This window comes from Camelina sativa, chromosome 12 (genome assembly GCF_030686135.1).
Source record: "Camelina sativa cultivar CO46 ecotype springtype chromosome 12, ASM3068613v1".
NCBI lineage: Eukaryota > Viridiplantae > Streptophyta > Magnoliopsida > Brassicales > Brassicaceae > Camelina > Camelina sativa.
In genome coordinates this window covers 4,252,589-4,278,665 of record NC_141891.1, presented here as the reverse complement: position 1 = coordinate 4,278,665, position 26,077 = coordinate 4,252,589, and the positions used below count along the sequence as shown (strand labels likewise).

The following is a 26,077-nucleotide window of genomic DNA, read 5'->3' as shown; positions in this document are numbered from 1 at the left end:
ACACAGAATATTCATTAAGATTGATTGGAATACCAAATATTGAATGAGCCGTTCTACCACCTTCCAAAAGTAAAGCAGCTATACCACTTGAAGCAACATTCAGAACAATATTACCTTTAGACCTTATATCAGCACCAAGAATAGTCCACAAAAAAGTTTTCCTACTACCACCAAATCCATGAACAACAAACATACCACCTTTGTCGTGATTCACAAAGTGAATGATTTCTTCATAAACACGTCTTTGCTCCTCAGTTAGCATAGCTAACAACTCATTGTACAATTCTTGTTGTTTATGAGGCTTATATATTCTCTCATCTGCGATAAGCCTATTTACACATGTGTTCATCATACTATTATCTGGTTTAGGAATTTTCTCAACGGCCGTAAGAGACGTCCTATTCGATCGCAACATCAGTTCTATTTCAGTTAAACATATTTTTTTTATCTGAACATGTGTCAACATTAGACCTACAACAGTAAAGTTAAACACTTCTTTATAGTTTTGTTTGCGAAAAAATAAATTACATTCAATTAACAAAATAACAATTTGACTTGTGCGGGCAAAAACTTTTTAAAAACAATTATTGGCTAAACTTTTTGTGGTCAAATATAACACTAATTCAATTCTTTTATAAATTTGTGTAGGCAAATATATTTTTAAATAATAGTTCAACTAATTTAACAAAATAAAAAGTAAATTAATTATAGGGCTAAAAAGGATTCCAACAAAAATGTAAATAGAAAAGAATTAACTAAAAGAGAAGCTATAATTTAATCTTCAAAAATAGTATTCATTTTGAGAATTTGTTAGAAATGCCCTTTTTGGCATACCATTTTCAAAAATGTCACTTTTTTTGAATATTTTCACTTTTGTCATCTTTTACACAATTTTCCTATGTTAAATTAATTTATAGAATTTGTTTTTTTTTTGGTTTGGGTTCCCAATTTACACATTTAGGGTATAGTTTTTAAGGGATAGGGTTTAGTATTTGGGGTTTAGGGTTTATAATTTTGTCATTTTATATACTAAAATGGGGTATTTTTGAAAATGGACACCATCAAATGGTAATTTTTAAAAGTGACATAGAAAAAGGGGTATTTTTGAAAATCCTTCATTTATTTTCCATTTTTTAATAATTTAAAATGGGATAAGATTATTTTATTTCTAAGATTTTCTAATTTTAGTTTAAAAAATAATAATTCGTTTTTTAAACATTTTATTTTTAAAAGTGAAAGAAAATAATTTGTTAAAATTACTCATATACATATTAATTGTCATGACCTTTTGTCTTATTTAGAATATTTGTTCTTCCTTTTGGTGATAGAATATTCAGCCGGAATAACATGGTTTTTCCAGAGATTTACAGCAATCCTATGAGATTTTGTCGAGATCACAAAAAATGTGTCATATCTTCAAATTAAATGGATGTTTGTGGTATATCCTCACGAGATTTTCAGTTCCTTCAATCCAAATCAAACCGTTATAGTTATCTATAGAAATTTAACATTTTAGAAAATATAAATTTTCTTAAAACAAATATTTACAAAAGATTTTATTATTGAATATTTGATTTCTATTTTTTTAATTTTTGTTTAAAAAAAAAATTAGAGTAAAAAATAAAAGGTCTGTAGAAATTTAATAATTTTGTGAAGTGACCTTGGTGCAGTGGCCAAAGGTAAGTCCTTAATGCACAAGGCACCATCACACCCGGGATCGAGTCCCGGCTCCTACGCATGTAGGAATTTGGCTAATGGGCCGGCCAGTTGTGGCCCATAATGCAAAAATGTTGAAAAAAAAAATTTAATAATTTTAAAACCGAAATATTCTCAAAGAAATATTTGCAATATTTTGTACAGTATTTATTTTCTTTTACTTTAGTATAATACATTAATTTGCTGTGTACATGTGACTATGCCTTTTTTTCCGATATATATAAGAACGAAATTTGTAATCCGTATCCACCACATTCCAACATATTTATAATATGACCACAACTTAGCTTGATTTTATTTTTATTTTGGGTCAAAACCGCAACTTAGCTTGATTTGTGTTTCTTTTATCAACTTCAACCTTTAAAAATCCCATTTAATTTGGAACTTGTTTGTTCCTCGTTAAATCAGTTACACATTGAAATTTTGATTGCTTGGTGATATTGTAATGAATGTACTTTATATATATATATATACATATACGTAATAAATGTTACTTTATATAGGTTCTATCTTAAATAATATTTTGTTAAAATTTGTCAACTTTCAAGTTTTATTTTCTAAATTACGAATGTAAAATAATAAAAATATACAGGCGTTAGCAAATATTTACATAAATGGTAATATTTCTATAAATATATATTTATATACATATACGTAATAAATGTTACTTTATATAGGTTCTATCTTAAATAATATTTTGTTAAAATTTGTCAACTTTCAAGTTTTATTTTCCAAATTACGAATGTAAAATAATAAAAATATACAGACGTTAGCAAATATTTACGTAAATGGTGATATTTCTAAAATTACTAATTCTTCTAACTTTTTTTTGTTCATACAAAACTTGCAGAGTAGTTTGCTTCAATTGGTTAACTTGTAATTGTATGCCCTTGTATGTATAGTCGAATAAAAAAACCACTAACCAAAATGGTGCTCCGACACACATATAACATAACCAATCGAAGGACACAAACATTAACTAAAACTTTAACAGGAAACACTGTATTTTTCGTGTTTAAATGAAAAATAATTTTATAAGTGAAACAAAAGATCTTTAGAAATTTAATAATTTTAAAAACAGGAATATTCTCAGAGAAATATTTGCAATATATTCTAGTATTTATTTTCTATTACTTTTAAATTTTAAATAAGATATAAAATTTAGATTTTAGATTTTTTTTATTAAACTAAATGCGAAATTTACAATTTGTAATATAGATTATTTATCCATCTAAAGCAATTTCAAATAAATAATAATTGTAAATTGTTAAAAAACCTTTTCCTAATCTTCCTTAATCTCTTTCTTTCTTGAAAAACCTGAAGATATAAAATCCTGAATCCAATTAATATTTCTTCCTTCTTCTTTCTATCAATTTAAGAGGAAGAATAAATATTAATCACAAATATTTATGAAGAAATATTTAATCTATTTGTAAATGGAAATAAATCAATTTTATTAAGAAATTACCATATTTTTTTATGAATAGAATCCACCATAGTTTTTGTCCAACTATAATCATTACAAAAAATATTAGCAACAATATTATTTTTAAAAATTAAGGATACGGGTTATCAAAAATTAATACCTGAATTTCATTATATTCAATTTTGTAGATCCACAATTATTATCAATGATCATCCATGAATTCAACTGAAACAAAAAAAAATTATGTAATAGGTTACATATAAATAGAATTCTAGTTCAAATGTATTTGTAAACAGAACGAAATCCAAGTTCTTAGAAGATTACCATATATTTGTTATAAACATAATCCATCATAATTTTCTGCAACTATAATCATTACAAAAAAAACATTAGCAACAATATTATTTTAAAAAATTAAAGATTCAGATTAGCAAAAATTATTATATGAATTTTATTATATTCAGTTTTGTAGATCCACAATTATGATCAATGATCATCCATAAATTCAACTGAAAAAAAAAAAAAAATATGTATTAGGTTACATATAAAAGTTTTTCAAATTACTAAACACAAAAAAAAATATAAAAAATAATACAATATATATGTTTAAACAGATGGAGAAACCACATACAAAGTCTATGATTGCTTGATCTTGCTTTCCAAACAACCACTACAAAAAAAAAGCATAAAAATTAGAATCTGATGAATCATATAAAATTGTGAAAAGTTGTATTTGCTCATTTGCTTGTAGAATAAAAAATCATCGAATAAAAATATGATCATGTTTAGCCAAGAGAATAAAATTGAATAACAATCACCACTTAAAAAAACACACAATTATTAATAATAATTTACTGATTTGATTATTTTTGCTTGCTTCATCAACTTGTTCGTCCAATCTTGTTGATATACAAAAAAACATCCATGGTCCATGGCAAGTACACCTAAAACACAATCAAACAGAACAAAATGAGTAAAACTTTTGATATGATTCCACATAATAATTAAAAATTACAGCAGCATAAAATTTAATTATGCAAAGCACCAAAGCATATGGATAGTACATCAACATGAAAAAAAAAATCAAAATCATACAATAGTAAAGTTGATTCATTAGAACCAGAATAATACAAAATAAAAATTATACTCTCAAAAATATATGTTTAGCTTATTGAATCCGACTTCTACTGTTTTGGCTGAGCGTCTATATATATAGCTTAGAAGGAAAATCGTCATAATTATCTTTACCATTTTAATATTTTAAAAAATAGAAATTTTCTTTAAACAAATATTCGTAATATATTGTAATATTTATCTTCTATTTTTTTAAAGATAGATATTGCGTAAATATATTAGATTTCCGATTCTGTAAACAAATTTCGTTTTTTTTTTAATTTTCATTTTTTTATTTTTAAAAAAAAATTAAAACTTAGAAAAAGGGTAAAATTGTCTAGTTTTGAATCTTATTAATGGCAAATTAGTAATCTTAAGTCTGAGGATGAATGTGGTGCGTTTCAGCAACCTAAATAGAGAGTAAAAGCTTGTCCGAAATATTTATAAGGGTATTTTTCATTAAGGGCAAAAGAGGTCAATTTTTGTGAGATTGGCTGTGAGCTCTCTCGACTTCACTTTTAATATATTAGATATTTAAGGAAATAATGTAATTCATAAAGATCTTGACAAGGGATAAATTGTGAACCGCCATCATAAAATATTAAAATGATGAAATCTCTAGCTGGGCAAGGGTTTCGAAATTCGGTACGAGATCTCTAGCCGAGCAAGTAGCAACCCACGTGATAATCTATGAAAGACGTAGTTCCCAGTGGAGGCTATATATATGAATAGCAAACCTAACTGCATAAAACAGTACTCGGGATTAAGCTTCTTGGTTGGTTTGGGTGATGTTAGGCAAACAAAGAAGTGACACCAGAGAGGCAGATATAACTAATACTATATCAATGAGCTAAAGGATGATACTTTAATTAATGACACAAGATACAGCATATGGTATAACCAAACCTTAATTATAATTTGTTAGGCGTAGTGACATAGTGTGTCGGATGACCAGAACATATCCAAGTGGTCAGATATATCAACGAGGGGATGGTTGAAGGATTTCAGCAAGATTATAACTTTCCAGTTGATTTCGTTTTTTATTTTCAAATCTTGGAACGTGTTCAACTCTTTCTTTTTACGTCCATCAAAATGAAACTAAACTAAAACATTATTTCTCGTCTAAAAATTGCTGAACCATAGACGTCGATTGACAAAGCCGTTGGCACACAGGGAGGAGAAAACGATAGGCATAAAACATCATCGTGAGACTCAAGTACTAATCAAGTTTAAGTATGAAAATAAAGACATCTTTGTAACCTCTGTTTTGGGTTTAGAAGAAATTTTGTTCAATATGTAGTTATATTTATATTTTCCTCTCTTTCGTTCGGATGTAACGGATTAATTAATCAATCATACAATTTATTAAAGCTCTAATTCTTTTTCTTCTTTTTTTGTTCACACTTTTTGTCTACAAAATTCTATTATTAGGGCGGACTAATAAGATAAAATAAATCCGATCATTCAAAACCAAAACAAAACTGAGTTTACAACTTTCTTTCTTAGGTCTATGTGTTGAATTAAGTTAATCTTAATTTTTTAAGACGTATCTTAGCAATGCAAAATATTAAAATTTTGTTTTTACAATACTTTGAACTCAAAATTATGTAAGTATGGGTTTTTTAATTTTGGTATATTTCATCAAATTAAGAAGAAGAAAAAAAGATAAATGGGCCAAACGGCCCATAAGTGGGAAAACGGCCCATAAAAAGAAACCGAATAAACCTTGCCTCTTCGTATGAATTTGCTACTCTCGCTAGCTCAGAAACCCTAAGCGCCTGAGAAGATGAAGGTATGTGACGGCGAGCAGAGTCTACATTTTACTACTTCGTTTCTCGTCTCTTGTTTTGCTTATATTCTCATGTTTCTGTGTTTTAGTTCCACATTGCAAATCCAACCACTGGTTGCCAGAAGAAGCTCGAGATCGTCGATGACCAGAAACTGTAAGATTTTGCTCTCTTGTATTCATCTTTACTCATTTTTGTAGATTTCGCGATAGGTTCTATAGATCTGTTGATTCATGCTTGTAGATATCACTGTGAAATTAGTAGCTCTTAGGTTACAAAAAAATGTCGCGAATTGCTCTATATATTTTCCTATGTTCTTCGTCTATATATGTTAAATATTAATACAAAGTTAAGCTTCGTATCTGCTCAAAAACATGTATAGATTATAATATATAGTATTGATCAGCTTGGCTTATGTTGATGCAGACGTGCGTTCGACAAGAGAGTCAAGAAACTCTCTAAAGAAGTCAGTGGAGATGCGTTGGGCGAGGTGCACAGATTTCGTCTATCTTTGATTGTGATTTTATCTCTTTTAAACAGATGATGGAATCATAATATTCTGAAATGTTATTGCAGGAGTTAATGGGTTACGTTTTAAAGATTATGGGTGGTTGTGATAAGCAAGGTTTCACAATGAAGCAGGCAGTTTTGACTCAGAAGGAAAATTCACATGTCTGAACTATATAAACCCTTTTTAGATTTTATAATATATAGTAACGTGGAAACGCAAAACAGAAACAAACGAAATATTTTGCTTTCATTTGCCTTTCACGATTACGTATAGCAACTATTAAATCATTAAAGAGATAACATACCAGCTGCTGCAGCGCCAACAACATCGTCCCTTGAGTCGGCAGAGTTAGGAAGAAGCCTGGTCCGAGATTCTGGACGAGTAGAGTAAAAGTCTGAGAGAGACATGTTAATGGCGAGCAAGCTCAAGTTGGAGGCAGTTCACTTGGATTGTCGTATTCTGTGTTCAATAATACAAATTTAAGTTTCGTTTCTGATTGAACCAATATTAGCAAGTAGCAACCATCTTCCAAATCTAATTTAGTTATAGAACAAGTAACCGCTTTATGAAAAAAAAAAAAAAAGTAACCGCTTTATGAAATTATATCTCTTTTTCTCCCAACATGCCACCATATATGAAAATATGAAATTATACTTTCTTATTATAATACAAACATCTTACAATTTGAAAGAAAAACAAACAACCATTACCACAAATCTTCATTACAAAGATTATAAAAATAAATCATGAAGTAAAACATTTTATGTAGTTCATAATCTCCCTCACACGAAATTTTTTTTTTAAAATTTAAAATTTCTTTTTTCTAAAACTCTGAATCTATTTGTGAAATTCGATAACAGAATACGTATAAGCAAGACCACTCATTTCACATTTATGAAACCCCGAAGCAAAGGCTAAAGCTTCAAACTGAAGAAATGACCTCACTTCACCACCCGAACATTGTGTTAACATCAGCATGTCCGTACCGAAGACAATGTTAGAGAAAATGTCGTCAGTCTTTGGTTCTGATGGTGCAACCATGTCAACTATTATCACTTTTCCCTTGTCTGGGAGGCTCTTCCAACAGTTTGTTAGTATCTTTACACAATCTTTGTCGTTCCAGTCACGTAATATCCGCTACCAACATTTTACCCATATCATAATTAGTTTGTAAATATATAGTTTATATATTCATTAACCTTTTCATTCAAATGTCACTTACTCTCAAGAAGATTGCATCTCCTTTTGGAACATCTATAAACATATCTCCCGATACATGCTCCACTCCTACAACAGATTTAAGTAGGACTAAATCAAATTATATCAATGAAGAGGTTATGGAAAACACCACTCAGTTTTTCTATTTGTTGAAATTTACCTGGATAAACAGGAGCAGTGGCTATAATTGCAGCTAAATCGAAATTGATACCCTTTATTTGAGGATACTTGGAAGTAACAAGGTTCATTATGGTGCCAAGCCCTCCTCCGATATCAACTAAAGTATTCACATTTTTGAATCCTTCGTAAACTTCTAAAATCTTCTTCATGATCATGGTAGAAGATTCTGACATTGCCTTGTTAAACATACCAGCGAATTGTTCGTCCATCCTAATGAACTCGTAGAGTCCCATGCCATGGGCAGAACTGAATGCGTCTTTTTCATCTTGTATCACATCCTTCAGATGTGTCCAGTAACATTAATTCTTCAATTGTTCATTGAAAATGTCGTGTATATAGTACTTTTATCGCATATTGGTTTAATAAAAAAAAGGTTACTAATTAGCCCGTTTGATACAAATGAGAATCAACTACTAATTTGGCAAATATGCAAATAATTTGGTACGTACCAAGTTTTGAAAAAGACTTGGCTTTGGAGCAACATGAACAAGGACAGGAGAGAACCCGAGTCGTCACGACGGTTTAAGAAAAACGTGCAAACCGGTTCAGCTGCATATACCCTTTGGGTCGTTCTGATTAGATCGTTTTCTCCGGATTCAACTATACGACACTTCAATATCGAGTGGCTGGCGAGTAACCGTAACATCCGGTCCAGCAACATTGGCGCCTCTGGGTTGGTGTTGGTGGGCTTGGTAGGGAGAGCAAAAGCTATCTCGGAAGACGAGAGCCATATGTCGTCGCCAACGGCAACAATAGTGTCGAGGACGCCAAGCTCCAAGGCAGCTTTGAAAACCATAGGAAAAGCCAATGAGTTCGTGATCCTCAACGCTTGCAAGCTCATCATTTCTGCGTCAACTTGTTCTTTTTCTTGGGTTAGACCCGGTGTAGGGTAAGTGGTTAAGGGCAGATGGTTTGTCATTGTTGTTTTGTTTGTTGGTTGAAAAACTGAAGAAGGCAGAGATGGGAAGATAGGATGGGAAGATAGGATGGTTTCAACAGTTAAACTTAGTGCGCCATTTTATAGGCAGAAATCTCGAACCAAGTGTGCTGACTTATTGATTTGGTGACCCATGCCTGACTACATAATATGCCTAATGTTTTTTTTTTCTTTTCAAGGTGATTAGCGAAAGCATTATCTGGATATCAATCAGTCTAATAATATAACTAACCCTATTCCCAGTGGAGGCTATTAGTAGCAAACCTAATCGCATAAAAACTGTTAGGGATTAAGATTCTTGGTTGGTTTGGGTGATATTAGGCAAACGAAATAAGTGAGTACAATTCAGAGAGGCATATATATATATATATATATATATATATAATTAATATATCAATTACATTTTTTTCGTACGTCTATGTGTGTAATTAAGTTTATCTTAAACTTGGTAGACGAATTCCAGCAATGTAAGATAATTCGTAAGAATGTAACAAAATATAAACGTTTATTTTAGTAAATAATCTCCTCCCACGAAATAAGTATTGCTTATTAGTGTCTTCGTTGTAAACTCTTGAATTTATTTGTGGAATTCGATAACAGAAAATGTGTAAGCGAGAGCAGCTATTTCACATTTATGAAAACCCGAAGCAGAAGCCAAAGCTTCAAACTGAGAAAATGACCTCTCTTTACCACCCGAGCATTGTGTTAACATCACCATGTCCATGCCAAAGACTATGTTAGAGAAATAGTCGTCACTCTTTGGTTCTGTTGGTGTAACCATGTCAACCATTACCACTTTTCCCTTTTCCGGAAGACTCTTCCAACAGTTTCTTAGTATCTTTACACAATCTTCGTCGTTCCAGTCATATAATATCCACTGCCAGCAATTTATCCAACTTAATTTGTGAATGAACTGTTTAAATCATAAAAGTAATTAGCCTTTTTCATTTAAATGCAGTATATATAACTTACTTTCATGAAGATTACATCCCCTTTTGGAACTTCGATAAACATATCTCCGGATACATGCTCCACTCCTATAAGATTTTTTTAGTAGGAATTAATAAAACTGAAAAAGTACATTTTTAATTATTTTTTGGAAAACACACTTCAATTTTCAACATTTCAGACTAATGATCTACTGTTGTACCTGGATACAAAGGAGCAGTGGCTAAAACCCCTGCTAAGTCGAAATTGATACCCTTAATTTGAGGATACTTGCAAGTGACAAGATTTAGTGTGGTGCCAAGTCCTCCTCCGATATCAACTAAAGTATTTACATCTTTGAATCCTTTGTAAACTTCTAAAATTTTCTTCATGACCATGCTAGAAGTTTCTGACATTGCCTGGTTAAACATACCAGCGAATTGTTCGTCCAACCCAATGTATTCGAAGAGTTTCATGCCATGAGCAGAGCTGAATGCATCTTTTTCTTCTTGAATCATATCCTTTAGATGTGTCCTGTAACAAATCTTCAATTTTTCACTGAATGGACGTGTACTTTTTTGCAGATTGGTTTAATAATAAGGTTATAAGCCGGTTTGTTATAACTGAGGATTAACTAGTAATTTGGCTGATATGCAAATAATGAGGTACGTACCAAGTTTTGAAAAAGACTTCGCTTTGGTGCACCTTGAACAAGGACATGAGAGAACCCGAGTCGTCACCACGGTTTAAGAAAAATGTGCAAACTGGTTCAGCTGCATATACCCTCTGGGTCTTTCGGATTCGATCGTTTTCTCCGGTTTCAACTATACGACACTTCAATATCGAGTGGCTCGCGAGTAACCGTAACATACGGTCTAACAACATTGGCGCCTCTGGATTGGTGGGCTTGGTAGGGAGAGCAAAAGCTATATCCGAAGCTGAGAGCCATACGTCGTCGCCAACGGCAACAATAGTGTCGAGGACGCCAAGCTCCAAGGCAGCTTTGAAAACCATAGGAAAAGCCAATGAGTTCGTTATCCTCAAAGCTTGCATGGTCATCATTTCTTTCTCAACTTGTTCTTTTTCTTGGGTTAGACCCGGTGTAGGGTAAGTGGTTAAGAGCAGATGGTTTGTCATTGTTGTTTGTTGGTTGAAAAATTGAAGAAGGTAGAGAAGGGAAGATCGGATGGTTTCAACAGTTAAACTTAGTGCGCCATTTTATAGGGAGAAATCTCGAACCAACTGTACCGACTTGTTGATTTGTGACCCATGCCTGACTACATAATTTTGCCTAATGTTTTTTTTTTTTTTTTTTTTCTTTCAAGGTGATTAGCGAAAGCATTATCTGGATATCAGTCTAATACTAATATAACTAACTCTATGTCTAGCTGATCAACCTACGTGATAATCTATGAAGACGTGGTTCCCAGTGGAGGCTATTAGTAGCAAACCTAATCGCATAAAAACTGTTAGGGATTAAGCTTCTTGGTTGGTTTGGGTGATATTAGGCAAACGAAGGAAGTGAGTACAATTCAGAGAGGCATATATAATTAATATATCAATTACATTTTTTTCGTACGTCTATGTGTGTAATTAAGTTTGTCTTAAACTTGGCAGACGAATTCAAGCAATGTAAGATAATTCGTAAGAATGTAACAAAATATAAAATTTTGATTTAAAATATTCTGAACTAAAAATAATAAAATATACTGATAAGACCGAGAAATTACACCATGTTTTTCTATTTGATTTTATTAATCCATCAAACTAAACGAAAACAAAAAAGATAAACGGGCCAATTGGCCCATAAGTGGACAGGACGGCCCATAAAAAGAAACCAAATAAACCTTACTTCTCCGTATAAATTTGCTACTCTCGCTAGCTCAGAAACCCTAAGCGCCTGAGAAGATGAAGGTATGTGACGGCGAACAGAGTTCTCCATTTTCGTTTATTGTCTCTCGTCTCTCGTTTTGCTTATCCTTTTTATGTTTCTGTGTGTTAGTTCAACATTGCAAATCCAACCACTGGTTGCCAGAAGAAGCTCGAGATCGACGATGACCAGAAACTGTAAGATTTTTTGCTCTTCTCTTCTTCATCTTTACTCATTTTTGTAGATTTCGTGATAGGCTCTCTAGATCTGTTGATTCATGCTTGTAGATATCACTTGTGAAATTGGTAGCTTTAGGATACAAAAAATGTCCCGAATTGCTCTAGAAATTTTCGTCGTCTTCGAGTTAAGCTTTGTATCTGCTCAGAGACATGTCTAGATTATATAGTTAGTATTGAGTTTGGCTTATGTTGATGCAGACGTGCGTTTTTCGACAAGAGACTCTCTCAAGAAGTCAGTGGAGATGCGTTAGGCGAGGTCCGCAGATTTCATTTATCTTAATTTGATCTCTTGATTATGTTTTTATCGTTACAGATGATTGAAATTGTGGTTTTAATGAAATGTTATTTCAGGAGTTCAAGGGTTACGTTTTTAAGATCATGGGTGGTTGCGACAAGCAAGGTTTCCCAATGAAGCAGGGAGTTTTGACTCCAGGACGTGTTCGTCTTTTGCTTCACCGAGGTAATTAATCAAACTTGCATCTTCTTATACACGTTTACATCTATATTGTGTTTGTGGTGGATTTGGATTTACATTGTTATGTAATGGCTTGGTGGTAGGTACTCCTTGCTTCAGAGGACATGGAAGGAGGACTGGTGAGAGGAGAAGGAAGTCTGTTCGTGGTTGCATTGTGAGCCCTGACCTCTCTGTTCTTAACCTTGTCATTGTGAAGAAAGGTGACAACGATCTTCCCGGGCTTACTGATACCGAGAAGCCAAGGATGAGGGGACCTAAGAGAGCCTCAAAGATCCGTAAATTGTTTAACCTCAAGAAGGAAGATGATGTGAGGACCTACGTCAACACTTACCGCCGCAAGTTCACCAACAAGAAGGGTGAGAGACAAAACACACTCAAAATCAATCTCAAAACAGTCTTGTTATATAATGGTCTCTGAAAATTTGTGTTTTTTTTGACAGGCAAGGAAGTGAGCAAAGCCCCTAAGATCCAGAGGCTTGTGACTCCTTTGACTCTTCAGAGGAAGAGAGCCAGAATCGCTGACAAGAAGAAGAAGATTGCCAAGGCTAATTCTGATGCTGCTGAGTACCAGAAGCTTCTTGCCTCAAGGTTGAAGGAACAGCGTGACAGGAGGAGTGAGAGTTTGGCAAAGAAGAGGTCTAGACTCTCTTCTGCTGCCGCCAAGCCCTCTGTTACTGCTTAAAAAGCTTGAGAATCAAATCAAACATGTCACATTTCTAGTTTTGTTCTCTTTTTTTTCTCTGGCAATCTAAAAGTTAGTTCGAGTTCATACTGTTGTTCCATCACTTTTGGGCTTGTGTTTCTTGCTTCATGCTTTTAGTTGAAGACCATTTTAAACTCAAATTTGTTGTTGTTTCTCTTTACCTGTTTTCGGTCAAGGTTTTACTAAATTGCTCATTCAAATTTGATCAGTTGATATCAGTCAGACATAATGCTTAACACAAGAATGGGCGGTAAGAATGTCTAATACTTTGTCTGACAATGGAATTAATGGAGTAGTGGATGGAGTCTGCTACTTTTTAGCTGAGAGAATGCAAGCACTGTTTGCTCGTTGGAGTGTCGTTGCTGTATTGCTAGCATTGTCTGGGTTTGCAACTCAAGCTTCCCTTTAACAGAGAACTTTGATGACGATTTGTTTATGTTCGAGAGTTTAAAGAGAAAGAAACATTTATAAAATATCAATACACTTAGAAAACATCAATGGGGTGGTGGCGCAGTTGGCTAGCGCGTAGGTCTCATAGCTACTGAGTGATCCTGAGGTCGAGAGTTCGAGCCTCTCTCATCCCATTTCCTTTTTTCCTTTATCTTTTTAAACTATCCGGAAAGATTTTTTTTACTTACGTCGCACACACCCTTTTTGCTTAATTATCAGATTTACGACTTTGAAAGTATAAAAAGCGATTAAAATTCAATTTAGTTAGGCTTTATCTTTGTGTGGTTTTTAAAATGTATCTTGAAACTTGGAAGAGATTTAAGTCTTCTCACTTCATTTATTGTCAACCAGAAGAAGTGAAGTGATAAAGTGAAATGAAATAGAAAAGGAAACGCAAAAGAAGAGAAGGGGAAAGGTCTGAAGAGATAGACAACAATCTCTCTTTTGGGTTTGTTGAAGTGATTGGAAATAGCAAATGCGATGTCTCCAACAAAATCACACTTCTTCCAGCCTCTTATTCCCGGTTTCCAGAACCACCTTGTAAAGCTATCTTTATTTCTATCTATCTCCAAATCTTTTATGAACATATAGTCTCAGTGTTCTGTTTCTTTGTTGCAGAACATTCCTGTCAAGTTCTTCTCCCAGCACATCGTCGGGAAACACGAGGGAAGAAGTGTAAATTTGGTATCAGATGCGTCAGAGAAAACATGGAAAGTGAAGATGGAAGGCCATAGACTAACCGAAGGTTGGAAACATTTCGTCGAGGCACATGACCTTCGAGTTGGTGACTTCGTCGTATTTAGACACGAAGGAGACATGTTGTTCCATGTCACTGTTTTAGGATCTAGTTGCTGTGAGATTCAATACGCACAGCCTCACTACCATGAAGAAGACGAAGAGAGTAACGAAACTGGTATGGTTCAAAATGTGCATTTACATTTATTGCGACTCTTTTCTATTCTATGAAACGTTTCATTTTCTTATTCAGAAATACCTTCGAGATCTGAGAAGCAAGTTGAGGAGAATGTGAACACAGATTCTGATCTGAACTGTTTTAGCCTATCTGTGACAGATTCAAACCTATCAAGAGATAAAGTGGTTAGTAAGATCAGCAGTTTCTTTGTTGTTATTTTGATGTTATATTTTCATGAATTTTATCCCCCAATGCAATTTGATGACTGATGCAGACTCTGCCCAAAGATTTCGCAAGACGAAACGGTTTAGACAAACGAATGCATGAGATAGTTTTGAGGAATGAAGAAGGGAAGTCATGGGATTCAAAAGTAAAGAGTAATATTTCTGGTCAGGTTTTCATTAATGGAGGTTGGACAAGTCTCTGCAGCGAAAATAAACTAGAAGTTGGAGATTCTTGCACATTTAGACTGCTCCCAAACACAGCGGAAACGCCTGTGTTTCAGCTCTGCAGCCGTATAATGTCGGAGAGGAGAATCCAGTCCGCGGAAGGTTGCATAGATAGCAAAACTGGAGGAAACCGGTTTGTGAAGTTAACTCTTACACCAAGCAGCCTTCACCTTGGTAAACAGGTGACTTTTTGAAACCTCAATCTCGAGTTTTTTCTTTTCTTTTCAGTGCATTGATTTTTGTTTTGTTTTAATTCTGAATATGTTGCAGCATCTACCGGCAAGTTTCACGAGAAAGAACAGACTCATCAATCCGGGGAAGATCATTCTGGTGGACAAAAACAGAGCTGAATGGCCGATGAAGCTTAAGGTTGACAAACGTTCTCGTTTGATGTATATTATTAGTGGCAATGGTTGGAAAAGTTTCTGTGCCGCCAATGAAATAGGTGCAGGGGAGTCTCTTACTTTGGAGTTGATCCGAGGAGGGAAAAGTCCTTTGCTCAAGTTCGTCTCAAAGGTTAGTAAGAATGTCAAAGTAGCTTGCATTCCACGTTTTAGGTTTTACTAAGTTGAAGTTAATCAAATAACGGCTTGTTTACAGACGGAACAACCACCAGTTGAAGCAGAGGTTCGGGAACACAAGAGAGCTCGAGTCCAAAGATGGAGCCAGGAGACTCAACCGAATGTTGAGATGAGAGAGAAGGCAGCTGAGGAATTAGGAGAACCCTCTCGAGCATCTCACAAATCCAGTGGTAATCAAGAAAACTTGCAGCATACGCAAGCTTGCTCTGTCTCAAATCAGGTGGCTAAGGTGAAACAGAGCGTTGTGGATGCTTTAACTAGTGTAAAAAGGTTTATGGCAGAACTCGAGACAACGGAACAGAAGCTAGCAATTTCATTGCAGGAAATCGACAACCTAGGTATGATTTGTACTTTTGATCTGTTTTAAATAGTAGCAAATTTACTTTTAAATTTAGGCTCTACTCAGTTTCCTTATAAGTTTTTATGATGGCGCAGAGAGAGGAGAGGACAATGGGAATAAAACATCATCTTCAAGTAAACCCGGGGAAACCTCAGTTAAAGGTCCGCCAACATCTGAGAAGCGATTTACTCTTCCAGTACTTCCAACAGAATATGGTCCTCCAAAAGTTTTGGTACATCTCTTTGTAGTACTTCATTCTCTTCTTTTCTTGTTGACATTAATCAACCATTCTAAATAGCTGATGTTGGTTCGTTGATCTTTCTTTATAGAATCTTTCCAACAACATATTTATAGCCTTGAGGAAGCTTCGTTCAGATCTTGTCAAAGAAGCCCCTGATGGTGTCATGGGATATCATATATTCATGTATGTCCGAAACGCCATTCCACTTGTCATTCCAAGTTCTGTACTTACTCTGTTTGTGGTGGCAGGAATTCAATGATTCATCAGATAAGCAGACAAATTCCGAGAACCAAAGAGGAACTCCTAGGAATAAATGGCCTTGGGGAGTAAGTACTTTTTTTGCTTTCAAAACCTGTGTCTTCAAACGAAAAACCCAAAGATTGTTTGATGATGGTTTGTATCTTTAAACATTCTTCCAGGGACAAAGTAAGAGAGTACGGTGATCGGGTGTTGGAAACAATAGAATCAAGGGTTAAGGAGTACTATGGAACCAATAAGAAAGATTCCATCATCAGCAACGAGAGTCCCGGTTCAAGGAAGAGTATGATGATGTCGAAGTGAGCCCAAACCGCTAGTCCTGCAAAATAAACAGTGAGAAGCAAAACCGGTGAGTTGCTTCGCGGTGAATGTGTTAGATGGAGATAGTCATCATCATTGGTCATGGAGAACTAGCTTGATTTTTTTCTTCTATTGTTTATTTTGTGTAAAAAAAAAAATGAAATATTGCAAGATAAGGACAAAATAACGTAGTTGATAAAAGCCCAAAAAAAGAAGCATAAAGGTCTAATATTTAAATTGCATTGTAGAAGGCCCAAACCCAACATAGAACCCTTATTGGATTGTGGTTTTTAAAGGAGTTTGATGTATTTGAGAATCATGTGTTATTCAATTAGGTATTTTAAAAAATCCATTAAAATCTAGTGTTATTCAATATCTACTGGATTTTGTGTGATTTTAGATTTCAACGTACTTTGCTTCTAAAATATGAACAAACACAATACCACACTTTTCTCAATCATTTCATTTTCTTCTCCTCTCTCTAGATGGATCTTTAGCCTTTGATATATTATTGTTTGATTTTTTTTTTCAATTCTTTTATATAATCACATTTATTCATTAGATCTGTATTATTTTTGAGAATTTTTTTTTTGTGTTCTTTAACTTTTTTTTTCTGGGTTCATGATCTATAACTTTTTTTTTTGGTTTATGATATAATCACACTTTTTTTTTCTGGGTTCAATCTCTGTTTCTTCCTCCTCAAACTTTTTGTATATAATTACACTTATTCATCAGATCTGTGTTATTTTTGAGATTTTTTTTGTGTTCTTTACTTTTTCTTTTTTGGGTTCATGACATCTAGGTTCTTTAATTACATCAAAAATCTGGATTGAAAACAAATAAACTTTAATTCAAGTTTTCCATGACATGTGTAAAAGTCTGGGTGTTATTAATTTAATATAATTTTGGTGTATAACACAGTTTATGGATATATATATATATTTTTTTCTAACAATAACTTTAAAAAAAAATCCATAACAATCACCAAAAATACATTATCAATGACTTTCAAATCCACCTTATATGCATTATAAAGTCCACACAAATGCATTAGACTTTTAAATCCACTAATGTCCTGGGTTAATTAAAATCTATTAAAATCCTTAATCCAATAAATCCTTAATCTTTTCTAAAAGTTACGAAATCAATGAAGCGGTGATAGTAAAAAAGATAAAAAGAAAAGTGAATACTTGAAATATGGAAAAGGTGGATAGATGAATGAGGTTGGTTTTGGTGGATCTTTTCTTTTCTGACTCTGTCTCCACTCGCTGTACTGTTTCAGAAACTCGTCAAGTACTTCGACATTGAAGCTGCTGCTGCCGTAAGATTAAATAAAAATAATATTTGTCATAGATAACGATTATAAAACACAACCGTATATATTCTTTTGTTTTATTATTATTGTACATGTAGTTGTGGGATATGTTTACGGTAAATAAATAATACAGTTATAACTTGATAATTGTTTTTCTTTTAGTTTATGTAAAAATTCTAAAATATGGTAGAAGAAGCTGAGGATCAGTAATAGCAGTTTTGGCAAGAACAACAATTGTTTGGTTATTTGATCTTGGTGTCCAAAGAAACTGAGAGTGTCTTCAAATCTTTGTTGCCAATGTTTAGCATTTTGGATCTAGTTGTAGTAGTCACAGTTAAAACTTAGTATTAATTATAAACAGCTTATTAATTGTTTTTTTGGTTTATGTAAAAATTCTAAAAATTATTATTATGAAAATAGTGGGAGTATATTTAATACTATAGAAATTTGAAGCTTGAAAGAATTTTGAATATTTTTAGAAAATCATTAATTTAGAATATTTAAATTTAAATAATTATTATTGGTTAATAGTTATAGGAAATTGTTTTATGTGTCAGTGTGAGTAAATGATCAATGTTGTTTTGTGTGTCAGTGGGAGTATGTGTGAAAATTCTAAAAAGTCATTATTATATTAAAAAGGGGAGTATATCTACAAATTTTTGAAATTTGAAGTTAATTTAAGTCTTTCAAGAAAATCATTAAATCTTTATAATTACTATTGGTTCATATTTTTTTTTGTCTACCACTTAAATAAGTCAGACACATTTCACATAAATTAAAAAAATATTAAAATGTATATATGTGCATTTATTTAATAAATATTTAATGAGTTAATTTAGTCATAGATTAAAAGTAAAAATAAAAAAACTAATGTAAAAGATGTATTGGAAATATAAAATAGTGCATTGAAAATGTAAAATAACACTATTTATAGACAAAGAGAGTATAGGTTTATAGTTATAGGAAACTGTTTGGTGTGACAGAGAACTGTCTAAATAATTGTGGTGCTACAACTCATTAGTTACTTTTTAAAATTAATCTATAAAATTTCCTAACTTTAAAGAAAATTGTCTTTTCAATTGATTTATCGTGAAAGGGTGTATATCACTATATAGTGCAGTGACAATAATCTCTTTTGTATTTTGTTACATTGAGTCTGAGAAAACCTTACGCTTGGTTGAAGTGATCACTGATCAGAATGGCGAATGCATCAACTAACCAACACTTCTTCCAGCCTCTTCTTAACGGATTCCAGAGCCACCTCGTCCGCAAACTCTCTATCTTTGTCTTTCTCTCAATCTGCATGCATGAACATATATAGAGTATTAGTCTCATGGTTCTGTTTCTCTCTGTTGCAGAAAATTCCTGTGAAGTTCTTTTCCGAGCACATCGAGGCAAAACACGAGGGCAAGACTGTGAAGTTGCAATCAGATGCGTCGAAGAGAACATGGGAAGTGAAGATGGATGACAATATACTCACCGAAGGTTGGAAAGAGTTCGTGGAGGCACATGATCTTCGGATCGGTGATTTAGTTGTCTTTAGACACGAAGGAGACATGTTTTTCCATGTCATTGCTTTAGGACCTCACTGTTGTGAGATCCAATACTCACAGTCTACCAGCCATGAAGAAGGCGAAGAGAGTGATGATATTGGTATGATTGAATCTATAAATTTACATTTATTGAGACTCTTGGCTATTTCTTAAAACGTTTTCATTTTTCTAATTCAGAAATATCTCCAAGACCCGAGAAGGAAGTTGAGGAGAATGTGCAAAAGGAATCTGATCAATCTTCATCAGATCTCAATTGTTTTAGCCAAACCGTGACGCGTTCAAACATATCACTAAATCAAGTGGTTAGTCAGATTAGCGGATTCTTCTTTGTTGCTATTATGTTTATTTATAGGTCAGAAATGTGTGAGTGTATATAAGTCTCAATCCAATTTGATGACTGATGCAGACTCTGCCCAAAGATTTCGCAAAACGAAACGGTTTAGACAAAGGAATGCATGAGATAGTTTTGAGGAATGAAGAAGGGAAGTCATGGGAATCAAAAGTCAAGAGTAATATGTCTGGTCAGGTTTTCATTTGTGGAGGTTGGACAAGTCTCTGCAGCGAAAATAAATTAAAAGTCGGAGACTCTTGCACATTTAAACTCCTGCAAAATGCGAGCACGCCTGTGTTCCAGCTCTGCAGCCGGTCAAAGGTGGATAGGAAGAAGAAGATTCGGTCCGCAGATAATAACCAAACCGGAGAAAACCTGTTTGTGACGTTAACTCCTACACAATACAGCCTTGAGAATGGTAAACAGGTGAGTTTTTAGAAACCTCTATCTCAGGTTTATTCAACCCATTCTTTTTTTTAATTTTGAATCTTTTGCAGTATCTAGGGAAATGTTTTAGTAGAGCCAATATGCTCAACAAGTCGGGGAAGATAATTCTGATGGACAAAGACAAAGTTGAGTGGTTGATGAAGCTTAAAGTTGATAGTAGAGGAGCGATGACTATTTATGGTCGTCATGATTGGAAAAGTTTTTGTGCCGCAAATGAAGTAGGCGCAGGGGAGTCAATGACTTTGGAGTTGCTCAGAGGAGGGACAAGTCCTTTTCTCAAGTTCTGTTCTAAGGTTAGTCAGAACGTCAAATGGCTTGCGATCCACGTTTTAGGTTTTGCTAAGTTGAAGTTAATCAAAATAACGACTTGTTTTCAGATGGCGAAACCAACATTCGAAGCAGAGGATGGGATCCGCAAGAAAGCTCGAATCCAAAATGGGGAACAGGAAACAGACAAGGGAGAACCATCTCGAGAATCTAACAAATCCAGTGGTAATCAAGGAAACGTACAGCAAACGCAACCTTGCTCTGTCAAAGATCAGGTGGCTAAGGTGAAAGAGACCGTTGTAGATACCTTAACTAGTATCAGACGTTTTCTGACAGAGCTCGAGACAAAGGAACAGGAACTACAAGATTCATTGCAGGATATCAACAAATTGGGTATGATCTCTTATCCGATACGTTATTCTTACATCAATCTTGTAGTTTTTTTTATTTTGACTTTACTCAATTTTCTAACAATTTGGAATATGGTACAGAGAGAGGAGAAGACAATGGGAACTACTAGACAATTAGACAAGATCTTCAACTAACAATGAAGCTTAATCAAAAATGTAAAAGTGAAGAGTTTTTGATATCTCTGTTTTATTCTATGTAATTGTTCAAGCTGTAGTTAGACTTTTCTGTTTTATTCTATGTAATTGCTTCGGTTTCTTTAATTAAGACTTTTCTATTTTGGTCACAAAAAAAAAAAACTTTAAACAAAGAATTGTATCACTTTTTTTTTGTAAGAGAGAGACAAGTAAACCTAATCGCAGCCAAAAAAGGAAATATTGCGAGATAAACAAGGACAAATAAATCATTAGTTGATAACAGGAAAACATAAAAAAGAAGCATAAAGGGCCAATCTTTAAATTTGGATTGGAGAAGGTCCAAACCCAATGTAGAAACACAGACTCATCAAACACTGTCTTCTCTACTAAGTAACAAAATCAATGAAGCGGTAACACAAGAAAAGACAAAAAAAAAGAGTGAATTCTTGAAATATATAAAAGAGATACACACAGAAGAAAGGAGAGATCGATGATTCCGACAAGCCAATTAGATGCATGAGGTTGGTTTTCCGGTGGATCTTTCTGTCTTCACTCGCCTCATTGCCACTCTATTTTTCCTCGCCGTTGGTGTTTTTTACTTTCTCAGAAACACCGCTGCTAGGTACTTCGACATCGGAGCCGCCGCCGCCGGAGGTTTCGACAGGGAATTCTTTCCGGTGGATACTGAGTCATTTTCTAGCGAGAAGTGCTCTCGCTGCAAATCCGTTCGATACTGGTATGCCCTCAAATTCATCAATCTCTTTACTGGGAATTGAAAGATTGCTTTAGTGTTGGAGATATTAATGTTTTCTGTGAGCTTGTGATATGTTATTCTTTTTTAAGTCTTGAGCTTTTTGATAGAAGAATTATGGGTTTGGAAGTTGTTTGTTAGAGAAACCTTTGTGAATTTAGCTTATATGAACTCAGATAGTTTGGATTATATTGGATCACTTTGTGGTTTTATGTTAATTTAGTGCATTTGGGATATGTAATTCTTTCAAAAGTCTTGACCTTTTCAATAGAAGAATCATGGGTTTGGAAGTTGTTGCTTAGATACTTCTTTTGGGAACTTTACTTATATGAGCTCAAGTTTGGATTATCTTGGATCACCTTGTGTTTTAAAGTTGGTTTAGTTGAGCTCCTTCGTCTGTATGCTTTGTTTTGTTATCAGCTCAGCAGAGTGCCAAAGTTCAGATTGGAGTTCGGGTCATCAAAGAAAGTGCAGGGATGATGGGATTACTACCTTAACCTCATTTGCAAAGAATGGCTTAAGGTTCAGAGCTTCTCCGTTTGGGAATATATCTGCTTCTGATATTGCGCTGGTTCCTGATCAGGGGAGAAGCAAGAGTATCCTTAAGCTTAGAGAAGTAATGCGTTCTCTCCTATTAACAATCTCTTGATGGAGTCATTGTGGAATTCTGAATTTTATTTTTGTTTTGCAACTTTCTTCAGGTTCTTTTCCCATATGAAGAATTTGTTAGATATTTTAACTGGGACAATCCAGAATTGGCTCCCTGTGGGCTCATGAATTGTGGAAACAGGTTTGTGTTCATATGTTTTTCAATGTAGCTTTCAAGCATCAATTGAGATGAGTTGAGTTTGTTTTTTTCTCCGTTCAAGATAACTTACTTTATTCTCTTTCAGTTGTTTTGCCAATGTTATACTACAATGCCTTTCCTGGACACGTCCTCTTGTTGCATATCTGCTGGAGAAAGGCCACAAGAGCGAATGTAGAACTTCTTTCTTTTCATTTTTGTATTAATGCTTCAAACTTCTTTCTGTATGCGTTTCAAGCTTTGATTCTATGTTTTGTTTGACAGGTATGCGCAACGATTGGTGCTTCTTCTGTGAATTTCAAACCCATGTTGAGAGAGCGAGTCAAAGTCGGTTCCCTTTTTCACCAATGAACATTATTTCACGGTTAACTAATATTGGTGGAACTCTTGGGTATGGAAGACAAGAGGATGCTCATGAGTTCATGAGGTCAGTATCTCTTACTCATGAAAATAGCAAATTACTAGTGGTGTTTAGTCTGTGAATCTCCCAACTGATGGATTTAGACAATTCACATACTTTCAGGTATGCGATTGATATGATGCAGTCTGTTTGCCTTGACGAATTCGGTGGAGAAAAAATAGTGCCTCCTCGTTCTCAAGAAACAACACTTATTCAGTATATATTTGGAGGTCTCCTCCAATCACAGGTGATATGTCCTGATCTCAATATCTTACGTTCATCTGATATTTCTTGAATTGCCAATAGATGGATTTCTATTCTCTAGAATGATTGGGATCTTAGGAAATTCCCCTGTTATACATATTCTTTACTTGTTTTCTTTTTGAATGTTAGATTTCAACATGTTACTTCTTAGCGTGCTGCCTCCATTGAGAATATATAGAACTTGTTTCCAGTAGATTAAAAAAAGATCAAGATCCTTTCTAATGTTCCTCTCTCTGTTGAGCTTTTTTCCTGATTTTCTGCATTTTCAACTTTCCAGGTTCAGTGTACTGTTTGCAATCATGTTTCTGACCAGTATGAAAATATAATGGATCTAATCGTTGAGATGCATGGGGGTGCGGTGTCTTTGGAGGAATGTCTTGATCAATTTACAGCCGTAGAGTGGCTTCAAGGAGATAATATGTACAATTGCGATAGGTATTTTAATCAAATCCAAAAAGAAGCTATGTTTCTTAAGCAGTGTGGTAGTTGATTAGTTGACAAATTGACTATGTTTCTTAACAGGTGTAGTGACTATGTAAAGGCATGTAAGCGTCTTACAATTCGGCTAGCTCCAAATATTCTTACCATTGCCTTAAAAAGATATCAGGTTTGTGTGGCATTCCCCTACCTATTACTAAATTCTTGTGGGAATAGTTGTCTATAGTGGAATACATCTGTGAAATTATGTACAGGGAGGAAGATACGGAAAACTGAACAAAAGAATAAGTTTTCCCGAGACATTGGATCTTAATCCTTACATGAGTGAAGGTGGAGAAGGATCAGATGTTTATAAACTCTATGCAGTGATTGTTCATTTAGATATGCTGAATGCATCATTCTTCGGCCATTACATATGCTACATTAAGGATTTTTGCGGAAACTGGTATAGAATAGATGATTCTGAGGTAACACTCAATTTAATTTCCTCTCTTCTTGTTAGCATGTAATTTTGACGGATCTTCTATCTAACCCTGTTTAAAAATACTCACAGATAGAAAGTGTTGAATTAGAAGATGTCCTTTCTCAAAGAGCTTATATGCTCCTCTACAGCAGGTAAGCTTCTCTCCTCCTGTCTTTTGTTGTTCAGCTATATCCGTGTAAATTAATGTATAACCACAAGATTGAGACTGTTTATTTCACCATTATGAGTTGAGTAAATTGATTGAATATGATGTATATCTAAACAGACTGAGGTTGTTGAGCTAGTGAGTTTCATATGTCATGCAGGATTCAAGCTCGGTCGTCATCATCATGTCTCAGATCAGAAGTTCAAGAGGAGAGGAATACAGACGTATTGGACACAGAACCTTGCCTAGAAGAGTTAGTTGAGAGTTCGATGGTAGGAGCTATTGAAAACAGAAGCAGCATCCATGCAACCATTGAAGACCCTGAGTGCGAACAAGAATCATCGTCATCATCAGCATCGTCACCATCATCATCATCATCATCATCACCGTCACCATTATCATCATCATCACCACCATCAGTAGTGACCTCTGAATGTTGTAGTGAGGTTGAAAGGGTTGATACATTGGATTCCGAGTCAAACCCTTCAAATGATGATGACTCTGCAACAGATCATCGAGAGGATGCAGCAAATGGGAACAAAGATCCAGAGGTAAAATATCAGGCTGTCTATTCTTGTTCAGACCCTACAACTTCAACTCCATTGGTCTGTACAAAATCCAAGCCTCCGGTAAGAGATATGGATACCGAGATGATGGACGCTCAATAATGTAGAATCTTACAACATTTGAAAATCAACAGAGCTTGTAGCTTACAATAGTGATGCAGATACTATTACACAATGACTTATATGTGGTTCTAAAGGGTGATTATACATAGAATAGTAATGTTGTTACTGGTGAATTGCCAAATTGTTTGCATCCTTCCGTTTCCATACATGACTTATGTATACATATCAAAAACCAAGTGTGATAACTGCTAAACCTTAAACCCCAAATCAAAATCCAATTTGGTAATCCTCTCTACTTCTACCTTCTTAAATTTATGGTGAAGCTTTAGTCTTTCATGGCTCCTTTTAATTATGAGAGCTCAATAGGAGGACTTTCTTGAACCCATCGGTTCAAACTGCACGATAACCCGATCTGTTTATTCTATTTATTACTTTATTGTACTTTTTAATTCATACTCTGTTTCTTTTTTTTTGTGTGAAAAATACTCTGTTTCTTTATTTCCTTTGCATCTTTAATAGCTAGAGATGTTAGGAATCAATTGGTACAATCCTAAGGGTACAGAAATAGAGTTAGTTGAGAGTTCAATGGTATGACACTAGAAGCAGCAGCCATGCAAAATATTAAAGATGTATGTATGACAACAAGAATCATCATCACCATCTTTAATGACTTTTGAATGTTGTAGGGAGGTCGTAAGGGTTGATGCAATGGATTATACATAGAACTTATATAAATATTGTTATGCAGAAAACTTATAAATTTTACCGTACAATAGTACTGCAGATTACATTACTTGACTCATGGTACTAAAGGCTGATAATATGTAGAAATTAATACTTGTTTTCAAGACCCTTAAAGTAGGTGACATATGTTGCTGACAAATACAGACACAGTTAACTCTTACCTAACTAGACATTGGATTCATACTGCTTAGGTTACGAGTTCACTATAACAGGGCAAGTCTTGGTATTGGAGCAGAGTTGAAGTATAGGAAGAGTTGTCTTGTCTTCCCAAACCAACTCAAACACTAAAGATTCATTTGCCTTAATGCCATTAGCCTTGAAAAAT

The 26,077-nt window shown here is 34.2% G+C and overlaps 7 protein-coding genes and 1 non-coding gene across 11 annotated transcripts; 6 read left to right on the top strand and 2 right to left on the bottom strand.

Moving 5' to 3' along the window:
* Positions 1-5,906: 5,906 nt before the first annotated feature.
* Positions 5,907-7,070, top strand: LOC104733190 (small ribosomal subunit protein eS6y-like). Its single transcript, XM_087478188.1, has 4 exons — positions 5,907-6,047; positions 6,134-6,198; positions 6,469-6,532; positions 6,619-7,070. Exons 1-4 carry the CDS (start codon positions 6,042-6,044, stop codon positions 6,718-6,720), a joined length of 237 nt encoding a protein of 78 aa, XP_087334314.1. The 5' UTR covers positions 5,907-6,041; the 3' UTR covers positions 6,721-7,070.
* A 242-nt stretch (positions 7,071-7,312) lies between these two features.
* Positions 7,313-8,985, bottom strand: LOC104730123 (indole glucosinolate O-methyltransferase 4-like). The gene is made up of 4 exons (XM_087478187.1): positions 8,405-8,985; positions 7,932-8,246; positions 7,776-7,840; positions 7,313-7,690 (listed from the first exon to the last, which is right to left on the bottom strand). The coding sequence occupies exons 1-4, from the start codon at positions 8,868-8,870 to the stop codon at positions 7,391-7,393; spliced, it is 1,146 nt and encodes a 381-aa protein (XP_087334313.1). The 5' UTR covers positions 8,871-8,985; the 3' UTR covers positions 7,313-7,390.
* Positions 8,986-9,374: 389 nt separating this feature from the next.
* On the bottom strand, positions 9,375-11,189 carry LOC104730122 (indole glucosinolate O-methyltransferase 4-like). The gene is made up of 4 exons (XM_010449230.3): positions 10,489-11,189; positions 10,039-10,349; positions 9,861-9,925; positions 9,375-9,765 (listed from the first exon to the last, which is right to left on the bottom strand). Exons 1-4 carry the CDS (start codon positions 10,950-10,952, stop codon positions 9,466-9,468), a joined length of 1,140 nt encoding a protein of 379 aa, XP_010447532.1. The 5' UTR covers positions 10,953-11,189; the 3' UTR covers positions 9,375-9,465.
* A 439-nt stretch (positions 11,190-11,628) lies between these two features.
* Positions 11,629-13,242, top strand: LOC104733189 (small ribosomal subunit protein eS6z). Its single transcript, XM_010452793.2, has 6 exons — positions 11,629-11,729; positions 11,818-11,882; positions 12,123-12,180; positions 12,276-12,384; positions 12,483-12,755; positions 12,840-13,242. The coding sequence occupies exons 1-6, from the start codon at positions 11,724-11,726 to the stop codon at positions 13,079-13,081; spliced, it is 753 nt and encodes a 250-aa protein (XP_010451095.2). The 5' UTR covers positions 11,629-11,723; the 3' UTR covers positions 13,082-13,242.
* A 359-nt stretch (positions 13,243-13,601) lies between these two features.
* Positions 13,602-13,686, top strand: TRNAM-CAU (transfer RNA methionine (anticodon CAU)). The gene is given in 2 exon segments: positions 13,602-13,639; positions 13,651-13,686. It is a non-coding gene; the product is annotated as a tRNA-Met (tRNA).
* Positions 13,687-13,901: 215 nt separating this feature from the next.
* LOC104733188 (B3 domain-containing protein REM8-like) lies at positions 13,902-17,028 on the top strand. Of its 2 annotated transcripts, none has more exons than XM_087479544.1 (10): positions 13,902-14,075; positions 14,171-14,465; positions 14,541-14,650; positions 14,740-15,096; positions 15,185-15,430; positions 15,515-15,833; positions 15,931-16,067; positions 16,165-16,259; positions 16,325-16,402; positions 16,496-16,950. In XM_087479544.1, the coding sequence occupies exons 1-10, from the start codon at positions 14,028-14,030 to the stop codon at positions 16,635-16,637; spliced, it is 1,827 nt and encodes a 608-aa protein (XP_087335670.1). In that variant the 5' UTR covers positions 13,902-14,027; the 3' UTR covers positions 16,638-16,950. The 2 variants fall into 2 exon arrangements, with proteins under 2 accessions (XP_087335670.1, XP_010451094.1); XM_010452792.3 differs by having other exon boundaries at positions 13,924-14,092; positions 16,496-17,028.
* A 1,902-nt stretch (positions 17,029-18,930) lies between these two features.
* LOC104730120 (B3 domain-containing protein REM8-like) lies at positions 18,931-21,226 on the top strand. Of its 2 annotated transcripts, XM_010449228.3 has the most exons (7): positions 18,931-19,213; positions 19,308-19,602; positions 19,680-19,804; positions 19,909-20,259; positions 20,331-20,573; positions 20,658-20,940; positions 21,039-21,226. In XM_010449228.3, the coding sequence occupies exons 1-7, from the start codon at positions 19,148-19,150 to the stop codon at positions 21,065-21,067; spliced, it is 1,392 nt and encodes a 463-aa protein (XP_010447530.1). In that variant the 5' UTR covers positions 18,931-19,147; the 3' UTR covers positions 21,068-21,226. The 2 variants fall into 2 exon arrangements, with proteins under 2 accessions (XP_010447530.1, XP_019089533.1); XM_019233988.2 differs by having other exon boundaries at positions 19,093-19,602.
* A 185-nt stretch (positions 21,227-21,411) lies between these two features.
* On the top strand, positions 21,412-25,181 carry LOC104730119 (ubiquitin carboxyl-terminal hydrolase 18). 2 transcript variants are annotated; one of them, XM_019233986.2, is made up of 12 exons: positions 21,421-21,613; positions 21,715-21,828; positions 22,264-22,459; positions 22,545-22,633; positions 22,737-22,822; positions 22,913-23,075; positions 23,172-23,295; positions 23,590-23,747; positions 23,835-23,919; positions 24,005-24,217; positions 24,304-24,365; positions 24,540-25,181. In XM_019233986.2, exons 1-12 carry the CDS (start codon positions 21,609-21,611, stop codon positions 25,045-25,047), a joined length of 1,803 nt encoding a protein of 600 aa, XP_019089531.1. In that variant the 5' UTR covers positions 21,421-21,608; the 3' UTR covers positions 25,048-25,181. The 2 variants fall into 2 exon arrangements, with proteins under 2 accessions (XP_010447529.1, XP_019089531.1); XM_010449227.3 differs by having other exon boundaries at positions 21,412-21,828.
* Positions 25,182-26,077: the final 896 nt, after the last annotated feature.